The following is a 15564-nucleotide window of genomic DNA, read 5'->3' as shown; positions in this document are numbered from 1 at the left end:
GCACTGCTGGTATGTAGCATGGGACTGCTGGTATGTAGCATGGCACTGCTGTTACGGAGCATGGCACTGCTGTTATGTAGCATGGCACTGCTGGTATGTAGCATGGCACTGCTGTTATGGAGCATGGCACTGCTGTTATGTAGCATGGCACTGCTGGTATGGAGCATGGGACTGCTGGTATGGAGCATGGGACTGCTGGTATGGAGCATGGCACTGCTGGTATGGAGCATGGCACTGCTGGTATGAAGCATGGCACTGCTGTTATGTAGCATGGGACTGCTGGTATGGAGCATGGGACTGCTGGTATGGAGCATGGCACTGCTGGTATGAAGCATGGCACTGCTGTTATGTAGCATGGCACTGCTGGTATGAAGCATGGCACTGCTGTTATGTAGCATGGCACTGCTGGTATGAAGCATGGCACTGCTGGTATGAAGCATGGGACTGCTGTTATGGAGCATGGCACTGCTGTTATGGAACATGGCACTGCTGTTATGGAGCATGGCACTGCTGTTATGGAGCATGGCACTGCTGGTATGGAGCATGGCACTGCTGGTATGGAGCATGGCACTGCTGGTATGGAGCATGGCACTGCTGGTATGGAGCATGGCACTGCTGGTATGGAGCATGGCACTGCTGGCATGACGCATGGCACTGCTGGTATGACGCATGGGACTGCTGGTATGGAGCATGGCACTGCTGGTATGGAGCATGGGACTGCTGGTATGGAGCATGGGACTGCTGTTATGGAGCATGGCACTGCTGTTATGGAACATGGCACTGCTGTTATGGAGCATGGCACTGCTGGTATGGAGCATGGCACTGCTGGTATGGAGCATGGGACTGCTGGTATGGAGCATGGGACTGCTGGTATGGAGCATGGCACTGCTGGTATGGAGCATGGCACTGCTGGTATGAAGCATGGCACTGCTGTTATGTAGCATGGGACTGCTGGTATGGAGCATGGCACTGCTGTGATAAAGCATGGCACTTCTGGTATGAAGCATGGCACTGCTGTTATGTAGCATGGCACTGCTGGTATGAAGCATGGCACTGCTGTTATGTAGCATGGCACTGCTGGTATGAAGCATGGCACTGCTGGTATGAAGCATGGGACTGCTGTTATGGAGCATGGCACTGCTGTTATGGAACATGGCACTGCTGTTATTGAGCATGGCACTGCTGTTATGGAGCATGGCACTGCTGGTATGGAGCATGGCACTGCTGGTATGGAGCATGGCACTGCTGTTATGGAGCATGGCACTGCTGTTATGGAGCATGGCACTGCTGGTATGTAGCATGGGACTGCTGGTATGTAGCATGGCACTGCTGTTACGGAGCATGGCACTGCTGTTACGGAGCATGGCACTGCTGTTATGTAGCATGGCACTGCTGTTATGTAGCATGGCACTGCTGGTATGTAGCATGGCACTGCTGTTATGGAGCATGGCACTGCTGTTATGTAGCATGGCACTGCTGGTATGGAGCATGGGACTGCTGGTATGGAGCATGGGACTGCTGGTATGGAGCATGGGACTGCTGGTATGGAGCATGGCACTGCTGGTATGGAGCATGGCACTGCTGGTATGAAGCATGGCACTGCTGTTATGTAGCATGGGACTGCTGGTATGGAGCATGGGACTGCTGGTATGGAGCATGGCACTGCTGGTATGAAGCATGGCACTGCTGTTATGTAGCATGGCACTGCTGGTATGAAGCATGGCACTGCTGTTATGTAGCATGGCACTGCTGGTATGAAGCATGGCACTGCTGGTATGAAGCATGGGACTGCTGTTATGGAGCATGGCACTGCTGTTATGGAACATGGCACTGCTGTTATGGAGCATGGCACTGCTGTTATGGAGCATGGCACTGCTGTTATGGAGCATGGCACTGCTGGTATGGAGCATGGCACTGCTGGTATGGAGCATGGCACTGCTGTTATGGAGCATGGCACTGCTGGTATGAAGCATGGCACTGCTGGTATGACGCATGGGACTGCTGGTATGGAGCATGGCACTGCTGGTATGGAGCATGGGACTGCTGGTATGGAGCATGGGACTGCTGGTATGGAGCATGGGACTGCTGGTATGGAGCATGGCACTGCTGGTATGGAGCATGGCACTGCTGGTATGAAGCATGGCACTGCTGTTATGTAGCATGGGACTGCTGGTATGGAGCATGGCACTGCTGTGATAAAGCATGGCACTGCTGGTATGAAGCATGGCACTGCTGTTATGTAGCATGGCACTGCTGGTATGAAGCATGGCACTGCTGTTATGTAGCATGGCACTGCTGGTATGAAGCATGGCACTGCTGGTATGAAGCATGGGACTGCTGTTATGGAGCATGGCACTGCTGTTATGGAACATGGCACTGCTGTTATGGAGCATGGCACTGCTGTTATGGAGCATGGCACTGCTGTTATGGAGCATGGCACTGCTGGTATGGAGCATGGCACTGCTGGTATGGAGCATGGCACTGCTGTTATGGAGCATGGCACTGCTGTTATGGAGCATGGCACTGCTGGTATGAAGCATGGCACTGCTGGTATGACGCATGGGACTGCTGGTATGGAGCATGGCACTGCTGGTATGAAGCATGGGACTGCTGGTATGAAGCATGGGACTGCTGGTATGGAGCATGGCACTGCTGTTATGGAGCATGGGACTGCTGGTATGACGCATGGGACTGCTGTTATGGAGCATGGGACTGCTGGTATGGAGCATGGCACTGCTGTTATGGAACATGGCACTGCTGTTATGGAACATGGCACTGCTGGTATGTAGCATGGCACTGCTGGTATGGAGCATGGCACTGCTGTTATGTAGCATGGCACTGCTGGTATGAAGCATGGCACTGCTGTTATGGAGCATGTCACTGCTGTTATGTAGCATGGCACTGCTATTATGGAGCATGGCACTGCTGTTATGTAGCATGGCACTGCTGGTATGTAGCATGGGACTGCTGGTATGTAGCATGGCACTGCTGTTACGGAGCATGGCACTGCTGTTATGTAGCATGGCACTGCTGTTATGTAGCATGGCACTGCTGTTATGTAGCATGGCACTGCTGGTATGTAGCATGGCACTGCTGTTATGGAGCATGGCACTGCTGTTATGTAGCATGGCACTGCTGGTATGGAGCATGGGACTGCTGGTATGGAGCATGGGACTGCTGGTATGGAGCATGGGACTGCTGGTATGGAGCATGGCACTGCTGGTATGGAGCATGGCACTGCTGGTATGAAGCATGGCACTGCTGTTATGTAGCATGGGACTGCTGGTATGGAGCATGGGACTGCTGGTATGGAGCATGGCACTGCTGGTATGAAGCATGGCACTGCTGTTATGTAGCATGGCACTGCTGGTATGAAGCATGGCACTGCTGTTATGTAGCATGGCACTGCTGGTATGAAGCATGGCACTGCTGGTATGAAGCATGGGACTGCTGTTATGGAGCATGGCACTGCTGTTATGGAACATGGCACTGCTGTTATGGAGCATGGCACTGGTGTTATGGAGCATGGCACTGCTGGTATGGAGCATGGCACTGCTGGTATGGAGCATGGCACTGCTGGTATGGAGCATGGCACTGCTGTTATGGAGCATGGCACTGCTGGTATGGAGCATGGCACTGCTGTTATGGAGCATGGCACTGCTGGTATGGAGCATGGCACTGCTGGTATGGAGCATGGCACTGCTGGTATGGAGCATGGCACTGCTGGTATGGAGCATGGCACTGCTGTTATGGAGCATGGGACTGCTGGTATGACGCATGGGACTGCTGTTATGGAGCATGGGACTGCTGGTATGGAGCATGGCACTGCTGTTATGGAACATGGCACTGCTGTTATGGAACATGGCACTGCTGGTATGTAGCATGGCACTGCTGTTATGTAGCATGGCACTGCTGGTATGAAGCATGGCACTGCTGTTATGGAGCATGTCACTGCTGTTATGGAGCATGGGACTGCTGGTATGGAGCATGGGACTGCTGGTATGGAGCATGTCACTGCTGTTATGTAGCATGGCACTGCTGTTATGGAGCATGGCACTGCTGTTATGTAGCATGGCACTGCTGGTATGGAGCATGGGACTGCTGGTATGGAGCATGGGACTGCTGGTATGGAGCATGGGACTGCTGGTATGGAGCATGGCACTGCTGGTATGAAGCATGGCACTGCTGTTATGTAGCATGGGACTGCTGGTATGGAGCATGGGACTGCTGGTATGGAGCATGGCACTGCTGGTATGAAGCATGGCACTGCTGTTATGTAGCATGGCACTGCTGGTATGAAGCATGGCACTGCTGGTATGAAGCATGGGACTGCTGTTATGTAGCATGGCACTGCTGTTATGGAACATGGCACTGCTGTTATGGAGCATGGCACTGCTGTTATGGAGCATGGCACTGCAAGTATGGAGCATGGCACTGCAGGTATGGACCATGGCACTGCTGTTATGGAACATGGCACTGCTGTTATGGAGCATGGCACTGCAAGTATGGAGCATGGCACTGCAGGTATGGACCATGGCACTGCTGTTATGGAGCATGGCACTGCTGGTATGGAGCATGGCACTGCTGTGATGATTCTCTCCGGCCTCAGTTTTGCTCCTCAGTCTTTTTTTCTAGAATTTCCATTTCAATACTGATTTTTTATGATATAAACTCCCTGAATGTGTCTCTGTGAAACCAATCAGCGCCGGCTCCTGATGTGATTGTCAATAACTGAAATACCAACGGGAGTCCTGGGGAACGCCGCGAGGAATCACCACCAACACCGCGAGCACCGGAAAATGGCCCAGAATGTGGAGCCGTAAAATGCTCCGTGCGCTGCTCTAGACGCCCGGACCCCACAGCATCACTCTGAGAGATGACCGGCTACATCTTCATATTGATGGCGCATCAAGCTCCAAAATCATATGGAGACACGAGACATTGTGTACAGTCAGCTACACCGCGCGGGACACCACTGCGTACTGGCCATTGTCACCTACACCGCGCGGGACACCACTGCGTACTGGCCATTGTCACCTACACCACGCGGGACACCACTGCGTACTGGCCATTGTCACCTACACCGCGCGGGACACCACTGCGTACTGGCCATTGTCACCTACACCGCGCGGGACACCACTGCGTACTGGCCATTGTCACCTACACCGCGCGGGACACCACTGCGTACTGGCCATTGTCACCTACACCGCGCGGGACACCACTGCGTACTGGCCATTGTCACCTACACCGCGCAGGACACCACTGCGTACTGGCCATTGTCACCTACACCGCGCGGGACACCACTGCGTACTGGCCATTGTCACCTACACCGCGCGGGACACCACTGCGTACTGGCCATTGTCACCTACACAGCGCGGGACACCACTGCGTACTGCCAATTCCTTCTAGTTCTGTCCATTGTCATTGGCATTGGGTTATATAGTGTTTCTGGCAATCACCGGACACTTATCCCTTGGATCGCGTCTGGGGTGACCGTATATATATATATATATATATATATATATATATATATATATATATATGGTGCATTACTATTGTGGTGAAGGACATCAACACTATAGAGGCACGTGGATGTGTCCCTCCATATTATGTATAGAGGAGGCGCCCGGTACCAGGTGGTCTTTGGCCCTTTCTTGAGGTCAGATACCATTTGTCATAGAAGAATGACATGATGCTGGGGGAGCAAAAGCCTGGGGACATTTTTATTCTAAAGTGTCTTAATATTAAATGCATTAGAATTTCAGTGATCGTTTTGTACAGAATTGTTGAGGATTTTGTTTGCGGTAAAAAGTTAAATCTGATTTATTAAGGGAAAATTCTGAAACACCGTTCACCCTGTCCATGTTCTCATGGTTACAGATTATAAAAACAGCCTGTGTGTGATCACGCATGGATCTGCATGGAGATGCAGGCGGAGGGAGCGATGCCGGAGGGGGAGTGATGCAGGAGGGAGGGAGCGATATAGGAGGGGGGAGCGATACAGGAGGGGGGAGCAAGGCAGGAGAGGGAAAACGATGAAGGAGGAGGTAGAGATGCAGGAGGAGGGAGAGATGTAGGAGGGGGGAGAGATGCAGGAGGAGGGAGAGATGCAGGAGGAGGGAGAGATGCAGGAGGGGGGAGAGATGCAGGAGGGGGGGAGAGATGCAGGAGGAGGGAGAGATGCAGGAGGAGGGAGAGATGCAGGAGGGGGGAGAGATGCAGGAGGAGGGAGAGATGCAGGAGGGGGGAGAGATGCAGGAGGAGGGAGAGATGCAGGAGGGGGGAGAGATGCAGGAGGGGGGAGAGATGCAGGAGGGGGGAGAGATGCAGGAGGGGGGAGAGATGCAGGAGGGGGGAGAGATGCAGGAGGAGGGAGAGATGCAGGAGGAGGGAGAGATGCAGGAGGAGGGAGAGATGCAGGAGGGGGGAGAGATGCAGGAGGAGGGAGAGATGTAGGAGGAGGGAGAGATGCAGGAGGAGGGAGAGATGTAGGAGGGGGGGAGAGATGCAGGAGGAGGGAGAGATGTAGGAGGGGGGAGAGATGCAGGAGGAGGGAGAGATGCAGGAGGGGGGGAGAGATGCAGGAGGAGGGAGAGATGCAGGAGGGGGGAGAGATGCAGGAGGAGGGAGAGATGTAGGAGGGGGGAGAGATGCAGGAGGAGGGAGAGATGCAGGAGGGGGGAGAGATGCAGGAGGGGGGGAGAGATGCAGGAGGGGGGGAGAGATGCAGGAGGAGGGAGAGATGCAGGAGGGGGGAGAGATGCAGGAGGAGGGAGAGATGCAGGAGGGGGGAGAGATGCAGGAGGAGGGAGAGATGCAGGAGGGGGGAGAGATGCAGGAGGAAGGAGAGATGTAGGAGGAGGGAGAGATGTAGGAGGGGGGAGAGATGCAGGAGGAGGGAGAGATGTAGGAGGGGGAGAGATGCAGGAGGAGGGAGAGATGCAGGAGGGGGAGAGATGCAGGAGGAGGGAGAGATGCAGGAGGGGGGAGAGATGCAGGAGGAGGGAGAGATGTAGGAGGGGGGAGAGATGCAGGAGGAGGGAGAGATGCAGGAGGGGGGAGAGATGCAGGAGGAGGGAGAGATGTAGGAGGAGGGAGAGATGTAGGAGGGGGGAGAGATGCAGGAGGAGGGAGAGATGTAGGAGGGGGGAGAGATGCAGGAGGAGGGAGAGATGTAGGAGGGGGGAGAGATGCAGGAGGAGGGAGAGATGCAGGAGGGGGAGAGATGCAGGAGGAGGGAGAGATGTAGGAGGAGGGAGAGATGTAGGAGGGGGGAGAGATGCAGGAGGAGGAGAGATGCAGGAGGGGGGAGAGATGCAGGAGGAGGGAGAGATGTAGGAGGGGGGAGCGATGCAGGAGGGGGGAGCGATGCAGGAGGGGGGAGAGATGCAGGAGGGAATGATGCAGGAGGAGGGAGAGATGCAGGAGGGGGGAGAGATGCAGGAGGGGGAGTGATGCAGGAGGGAGAGATGCAGGAGGGGGGAGCGATGCAGGAGGGGGGAGCGATGCAGGAGGGGGGGAGAGATGCAGGAGGGAATGATGCAGGAGGAGGGAGAGATGCAGGAGGGGGGAGAGATGCAGGAGGGGGAGTGATGCAGAGGAGGGAGAGATGCAGGAGGAGGGAGAGATGCAGGAGGAGGGAGAGATGCAGGAGGGAATGATGCAGGAGGAGGGAGAGATGCAGGAGGGGGAGTGATGCAGGAGGGGGAGGGATGCAGGAGGAGGGAGAGATGCAGGAGGAGGGAGAGATGCAGGAGGGAATGATGCAGGAGGAGGGGAGAGATGCAGGAGGGGGGAGAGATGCAGGAGGGAGAGATGCAGGAGGAGGAGAGATGCAGGAGGAGGGAGAGATGCAGGAGGAGGGAGAGATGCAGGAGGGAATGATGCAGGAGGAGGGAGAGATGCAGGAGGGGGGAGAGATGCAGGAGGGGGAGTGATGCAGGAGGGGGGAGCGATGCAGGAGGAGGGAGAGATGCAGGAGGGAGAGATGCAGGAGGAGGAGAGATGCAGGAGGGGGGGAGAGATGTAGGAGGGGGGAGAGATGTAGGAGGGGGAGAGATGCAGGAGGAGGGAGAGATGCAGGAGGGAATGATGCAGGAGGGGGAAGCAATGCAGGAGGGTGGAGCGATGCAGGAGGGGAGTGATGCAGGAGGGGAGAGCGATGTAGGAGGAGGGAGAGATGCAGGAGGGAGAGATGCAGGAGGAGGAGAGATGTAGGAGGGGGGAGAGATGCAGGAGGAGGGAGAGATGCAGGAGGGGGAGAGATGCAGGAGGAGGGAGAGATGTAGGAGGAGGGGAGAGATGTAGGAGGGGGGAGAGATGTAGGAGGAGGGAGAGATGTAGGAGGGGGGAGAGATGCAGGAGGAGGGAGAGATGCAGGAGGGGGGAGAGATGCAGGAGGAGGGAGAGATGCAGGAGGGGGGAGAGATGCAGGAGGAGGGAGAGATGTAGGAGGAGGGAGAGATGTAGGAGGGGGGAGAGATGCAGGAGGAGGGAGAGATGCAGGAGGAGGGAGAGATGCAGGAGGGGGGAGAGATGCAGGAGGAGGGAGAGATGTAGGAGGGGGGAGCGATGCAGGAGGGGGGAGCGATGCAGGAGGGGGGAGAGATGCAGGAGGGAATGATGCAGGAGGAGGGAGAGATGCAGGAGGGGGGGAGAGATGCAGGAGGGGGAGTGATGCAGGAGGGAGAGATGCAGGAGGGGGGAGCGATGCAGGAGGGGGGAGCGATGCAGGAGGGGGGGAGATGCAGGAGGGAATGATGCAGGAGGAGGGAGAGATGCAGGAGGGGGGAGAGATGCAGGAGGGGGAGTGATGCAGGAGGGAGAGATGCAGGAGGAGGAGAGAGATGCAGGAGGAGGGAGAGATGCAGGAGGAGGGAGAGATGCAGGAGGGAATGATGCAGGAGGAGAGAGATGCAGGAGGGGGGAGAGATGCAGGAGGGGGAGTGATGCAGGAGGGGAGGGATGCAGGAGGAGGGAGAGATGCAGGAGGAGGAGAGATGCAGGAGGGAATGATGCAGGAGGAGGGAGAGATGCAGGAGGGGGGAGAGATGCAGGAGGGGAGTGATGCAGGAGGAGGGAGATGCAGGAGGAGGGAGAGATGCAGGAGGAGGAGGAGAGATGCAGGAGGGAATGATGCAGGAGGAGGGAGAGATGCAGGAGGGGGGAGAGATGCAGGAGGGGGAGTGATGCAGGAGGGGGGAGCGATGCAGGAGGAGGGAGAGATGCAGGAGGGAGAGATGCAGGAGGAGGGAGAGATGCAGGAGGGAATGATGCAGGAGGGAATGATGCAGGAGGAGGGAGAGATGCAGGAGGAGGGAGAGATGCAGGAGGGGGAGAGATGCAGGAGGAGGGAGAGATGCAGGAGGAGGGAGAGATGCAGAGAGGGGCGGAGGAGATGTAGGAGGGGGGAGAGATGTAGGAGGGGGAGAGATGCAGGAGGAGGGAGAGATGCAGGAGGAGGGAGAGATGCAGGAGGGGGGAGAGATGTAGGAGGGGAGGAGCGATGTAGGAGGGGGAGAGATGCAGGAGGAGGGAGAGATGCAGGAGGGAAGGATGCAGGAGGGGGAGATGATGCAGGAGGGGAGAGCGAGTAGGAGGAGGGAATGCAGGAGGAGGGAGAGATGCAGGAGGAGGGAGAGATGCAGGAGGGAATGATGCAGGAGGAGGGAGAGATGCCGGAGGAGGGAGAGATGCAGGAGGAGGGAGAGATGCAGGAGGAGGGAGAGATGCAGGAAGAGGAGAGATGCAGGAGGAGGGAGAGATGCAGGAGGGAATGATGCAGGAGGAGGGAGAGATGCAGGAGGAGGGAGAGATGCAGGAGGGAATGATGCAGGAGGAGGGAGAGATGCAGGAGGAGGGAGAGATGCAGGAGGAGGGAGAGATGCAGGAGGGAGAGATGCAGAAGGAGGGAGAGATGCAGAAGGAGGGAGAGATGCAGGAGGGGGGAGAGATGCAGGAGGAGGGAGAGATGCAGGAGGAGGGAGAGATGCAGGAGGGGGGAGCGATGCAGGAGGGGGAAGAGATGCAGGACGAGGGAGAGATGTAGGAGGAGGGAGAGATGCAGGAGGGAGAGATGCAGGAGGAGGGAGAGATGCAGGAGGGAGAGATGCAGGAGGAGGGAGAGATGCAGGAGGAGGGAGAGATGCAGGAAGAGGGAGAGATGCAGGAGGGGGGAGAGATGCAGGAGGAGGGAGAGATGCAGGAGGAGGGAGAGATGCAGGAGGGAATGATGCAGGAGGAGGGAGAGATGCAGGAGGAGGGAGAGATGCAGGAGGAGGGAGAGATGCAGGAGGAGGGAGAGATGCACGAGGAGGGAGAGATGCAGGAGGAGGGAGAGATGCAGGAGGGAGAGATGCAGAAGGAGGGAGAGATGCAGGAGGGGGAGAGATGCAGGAGGAGGGAGAGATGCAGGAGGAGGGAGAGATGCAGGAGGGGGGAGCGATGCAGGAGGGGGAAGAGATGCAGGAGGAGGGAGAGCTGTAGGAGGAGGGAGAGATGCAGGAGGGGGGAGAGATGCAGGAGAAGGGAGAGATGCAGGAGGGAGAGATGCAGGAGGAGGGAGAGATGCAGGAGGAGGGAGAGATGCAGGAGGAGGGAGAGATGCAGAAGGAGGGAGAGATGCAGGAGGGGGAGAGATGCAGGAGGAGGGAGAGATGCAGGAGGAGGGAGAGATGCAGGAGGGGGGAGAGATGCAGGAGGAGGGAGAGATGCAGGAGGGAGAGATGCAGAAGGAGGGGAGAGATGCAGGAGGGGGGAGATATGCAGGAGGGGGGAGAGATGCAGGCGGGGGGAGAGATGCAGGAGGGGGAGAGATGCAGGAGGAGGGAGAGATGCAGGAGGGGGGAGAGATGCAGGAGGAGGGAGAGATGCAGGAGGGGGGAGAGATGCAGGAGGGGGGAGAGATGCAGGAGGGGGGAGAGATGCAGGAGGAGGGAGAGATGCAGGAGGAGGGAGAGATGCAGGAGGAGGGAGAGATGCAGGAGGAGGGAGAGATGCAGGAGGAGGGAGAGATGCAGGAGGAGGGAGAGATGCAGGAGGAGGGAGAGATGCAGGAGGAGGGAGAGATGCAGGAGGGGGAGAGATGCAGGAGGAGGGAGAGATGCAGGAGGAGGGAGAGATGCAGGAGGAGGGAGACATGCAGGAGGAGGGAGAGATGCAGGAGGGAGAGATGCAGGAGGAGGGAGAGATGCAGGAGGGAATGATGCAGGAGTAGGGAGAGATGCAGGAGGGGGAGAGATGCAGGAGGAGGGAGAGATGCAGGAGGGGAGAGATGCAGGAGGAGGGAGAGATGCAGGAGGGGGGAGAGATGCAGGAGGGAGAGATGCAGGAGGGAGAGATGCAGGAGGAGGGAGAGATGCAGGAGGGAATGATGCAGGAGGAGGGAGAGATGCAGGAGGAGGGAGAGATGCAGGAGGAGGGAGAGATGCAGGAGGAGGGAGAGATGCAGGAGGGGGAGAGATGCAGGAGGAGGGAGAGATGCAGGAGGAGGGAGAGATGCAGGAGGGAGAGATGCAGGAGGGAGAGATGCAGGAGGAGGGAGAGATGCAGGAGGGAATGATGCAGGAGGAGGAGAGATGCAGGAGGGGGGAGTGATGCAGGAGGAGGGAGAGATGCAGGAGGAGGGAGAGATGCAGGAGGGAGAGATGCAGGAGGGAGCGATGCAGGAGGAGGGAGAGATGCAGGAGGGAGTGATGCAGGAGGGGGAGTGATGCAGGAGGAGGGAGAGATGCAGGAGGAGGGAGAGATGCAGGAGGGAATGATGCAGGAGGGGGGAGCGATGCAGGAGGGTAGTGATGCAGGAGGGGGAGCGATGTAGGAGGGGAGTGATGCAGGAGGGGGGAGCGATGCAGGAGGGGGGAGTGATGCAGGAGGGGGGAGTGATGCAGGAGGGGAGTGATGCAGGAGGGGAGTGATGCAGGAGGGGGAGTGATGCGAGGAGGGGGGGAGTGATGCAGGAGGGGGGAGTGATGCAGGAGGGGGGAGTGATGCAGGAGGGGGAGTGATGCAGGAGGGGGAGAGATGCAGGAGGGGGGAGAGATGCAGGAGGAGGGAGAGATGCAGGAGGAGGGAGAGATGCAGGAGGAGGGAGAGATGCAGGAGGAGGGAGAGATGCAGGAGGGGGGGAGCGATGCAGGAGGGGAGCGATGCAGGAGGGGGGAGTGATGCAGGAGGGGAGAGATGCAGGAGGGGGGAGCGATGCAGGAGGAGGGAGAGATGCAGGAGGAGGGAGAGATGCAGGAGCGGGGAGTGATGCAGGAGGGGGGAGCGATGCAGGAGGGGAGTGATGCAGGAGGAGGGAGAGATGCAGGAGGAGGGAGAGATGCAGGAGGGAATGATGCAGGAGGGGGGAGTGATGCAGGAGGGGGGAGTGATGCAGGAGGGGGGAGTGATGCAGGAGGGGAGTGATGCAGGAGGGGGGAGAGATGCAGGAGGGGGGAGCGATGCAGGAGGAGGGAGCGATGCAGGAGGGGGGAGCGATGCAGGAGGGTAGTGATGCAGGAGGGGGGGTGATGCAGGAGGGGGGAGTGATGCAGGAGGGGAGTGATGCAGGAGGAGGGAGAGATGCAGGAGGGGGGAGAGATGCAGGAGGGGAGTGATGCAGGAGGGGAGTGATGCAGGAGGGGGGAGAGATGCAGGAGGGGAGTGATGCAGGAGGGGGGGAGTGATGCAGGAGGAGGGAATGATGCAGGAGGGAGGAGCGATGCAGGAGGAGGGAATGATGCAGGAGGGGGGAGCAATGCAGGAGGGTAGTGATGCAGGAGGGGGGAGCGATGCAGGAGGGTAGTGATGCAGGAGGGGGGAGTGATGCAGGAGGGTAGTGATGCAGGAGGGGGGAGTGATGCAGGAGGGGGGAGAGATGCAGGAGGGGGAGAGATGCAGGAGGGGGAGAGATGCAGGAGGGGGAGTGATGCAGGAGGGGGGAGCGATGCAGGAGGAGGGAATGATGCAGGAGGGGGGAGCGATGCAGGAGGGTAGTGATGCAGGAGGGGGGAGCGATGCAGGAGGGTAGTGATGCAGGAGGGGGGAGTGATGCAGGAGGGTAGTGATGCAGGAGGGGGGAGTGATGCAGGAGGGGGGAGAGATGCAGGAGGGGGAGAGATGCAGGAGGGGGAGAGATGCAGGAGGGGGAGTGATGCAGGAGGGGGGAGCGATGCAGGAACTCAGAGTTTCATCTCCTTGACGAGACATTGCTGTGCACAGAAGCTGCGTGTGAGAAACGACACCAGAGTCTCCAAACCTTGGTGCATTTGTTATTTCCACCTGGTTTATGTTTAGGCTTTGTAGAAATACGATTAAAAAAAAGTAGCAAATATAGAACCCTCAGAAGAAAGACTGGAAAGGTTCTCCCTAATTGATGAGAAGGTTCGTTCTATCATTCTTCTATGAGAAATGGTGTCTGACCTCAAGAAAGGGACAAAGACCACCTGGTACCGGGCGCCTCCTCTATACATGCAATGGAGGGACATATCCACGTGCCTCTATAGTGTTGATGTCCTTCACTAAGGGGTACTTTGCACGTTGCGACATCGCTACTGCGATATCGTCGGGGTCAAATCGAAAGTGACGCACATCCGGCGCCGGTAACGACGTCGCAACGTGTAAAGCCTAGATGCACCGATAAACGATCGCAAAAGCGTCGTAAATTGGTGATCTGTGTAGCGTCGGACATTTTCATAATGTCGCACCAATAGGTGATACGATGCTGTTCCTCGTTCCTGCGGCAGCACACATCGCTGTGTATGAAGCCTCAGGAGCGAGGAACATCTCCTTACCTGCCTCCACCACCAATGTGGAAGTTTACGTCCCGCTCATCTCTGCCCATCGCACCTGCCGTGTGACGTTGCTGTGACGCCGAACGCACCTCCCCCTTAGCAAGGAGGCGGGCGCCGGCCAGAGCGACGCCGCAGGGCAGGTAAGTGCGTGTGAAGCTGCCGTAGCGATAATGTTCGCTACGGCAGCTATCACAAGATATCGCATGTGCGACGGGGGCGGGGACTATCGTGCTCGGCATCGCTACAAGCGGCTAGTGATGTCACAACGTGCAAAGTACCCCTAAGACTTGACCACAATAGTAATGCACCATATATACGGTCACCCCAGACCCAATCCAAGGGATAAGTGTCCAGTGATTGCCAGAAACACTATATAAGACCCGCAACACACATCCGTTTTTTTTGTACGTATTTGCACGTACCGGAGACACGGAGACCCATGTTATTCAATGGTAGATGGCACACACACATAAAATCACATGGAACGTGTGTCCGTGTGGTAAGTACGTGTGTGCGCTTTTCTACACGGACGACATGTCCGTTTTTGGCCGGCAGCACGCAGGCACCAGACCCACTTTAGTCTATGGGTCCGTGCCTGCACGGACCGCAACGGAGTATGTCCGTGTTCAGCACGTATTGTCCGTGTCCGTTTTTAATCACGAAATCTGCAACACTTGTTACCAATCAGGTTAATTGATGGCAAACAACAACACCAGGATCTCATGATGAATGATTAACAACGTTAATTGGGTAAGAATGCGGGCCTTGAAAAACGGACAGCGCACGGACAGCACACGTACGTATTTTATGTCAATACGGACATTACACACGCACACACGGATCGCATACACCATCACACGGATGCCATACGTACCAGAGAAACGCCCCTAAAAAACGGAACACGGACCCGAAAAACGGACCGTGAGACACGTACGTTTTTTTTTGCGGAAGTGTGTTTTAGGCCTAACCCAATGCCATTGAGAATGGACCAAACTAGAAGGAATCACTAAGAAGATCAGTGATCCCTCAACGTGACAGGAGCCAGAAGAACAAAGCTCATGATGGAGCATCCCACGAGAGAATACACGAGCATTGGGTCCAATCCCAACAGGACACATCAAAATCAAGCACCAAACCTCGGACGTTACCTGTGCTGAGGGGCTGCACGTCCCCCATCTCCTTCTGAATCATCAGCAGCAATTTCCCAGAAAACAGCTGAAGCACGAGAACCCCAGCGTCCCCGGACAGGTGAGAGGAGAGCAGGAGGCCATCCCTATTCCATGTGCGGAACTGGAAGCTGACGGAGAGGTCGTCCATGTGCCGCGTGCCCGGTAGCAGCAGGTAGCTGGAGCTGGAGCTGACGAAGGTGACGGGAACCACGTGCGGCTCCGAGCAGGAAAACGTTATATTCCCCTAGAGAAGGAGGACAGACAGGTCAACGGCACGAGAAGCAACAAAAACCAAGATGGGTCGTGCATTAACAGAACGATGGGAGGATTCTGCCTGCAGCGACTGGTGAGCACTGAGGCCCCAAAATGTGGGGAAAGGACGAGCGAGAACCAGAGGTTACAAATCTGTTCAATAAGGTCAACGGATCAGAGGACAAGGGAAGATCATTTACCAGCACAAAACTTCACAACTAGATCCGGAGCAGCTACAATGAGCTGATGTGTTAAAGGGAATCTGTCTCTAGGTTTTTGCATGATCTAGGGGCTGAGGTCCTGATTCCAGTGAGGTGTTACGTACGAAGCTGCTTGTGTTTTTTTAGGAACATGGAATCTGCATAAAT

At 56.7% G+C, this 15564-nt stretch overlaps 1 protein-coding gene across 1 annotated transcript in view; it reads right to left on the bottom strand.

The window, feature by feature from the left end:
• The window catches only part of CNTNAP5 (contactin associated protein family member 5), a 356337-nt gene that overhangs the window by 123619 nt on the left and 217154 nt on the right, over positions 1-15564 (bottom strand). Inside the window, exon 8 of the mRNA XM_075317029.1 lies at positions 14924-15188. Within this exon, the coding sequence (XP_075173144.1) occupies positions 14924-15188 (265 nt within the window). The remainder of the gene's footprint in view (positions 1-14923; positions 15189-15564) is intronic.

This window comes from Anomaloglossus baeobatrachus, chromosome 7, assembly GCF_048569485.1.
Source record: "Anomaloglossus baeobatrachus isolate aAnoBae1 chromosome 7, aAnoBae1.hap1, whole genome shotgun sequence".
NCBI classification, from domain to species: Eukaryota; Metazoa; Chordata; class Amphibia; order Anura; family Aromobatidae; genus Anomaloglossus; species Anomaloglossus baeobatrachus.
This window is presented reverse-complemented; position numbering and strand designations above follow the sequence as displayed.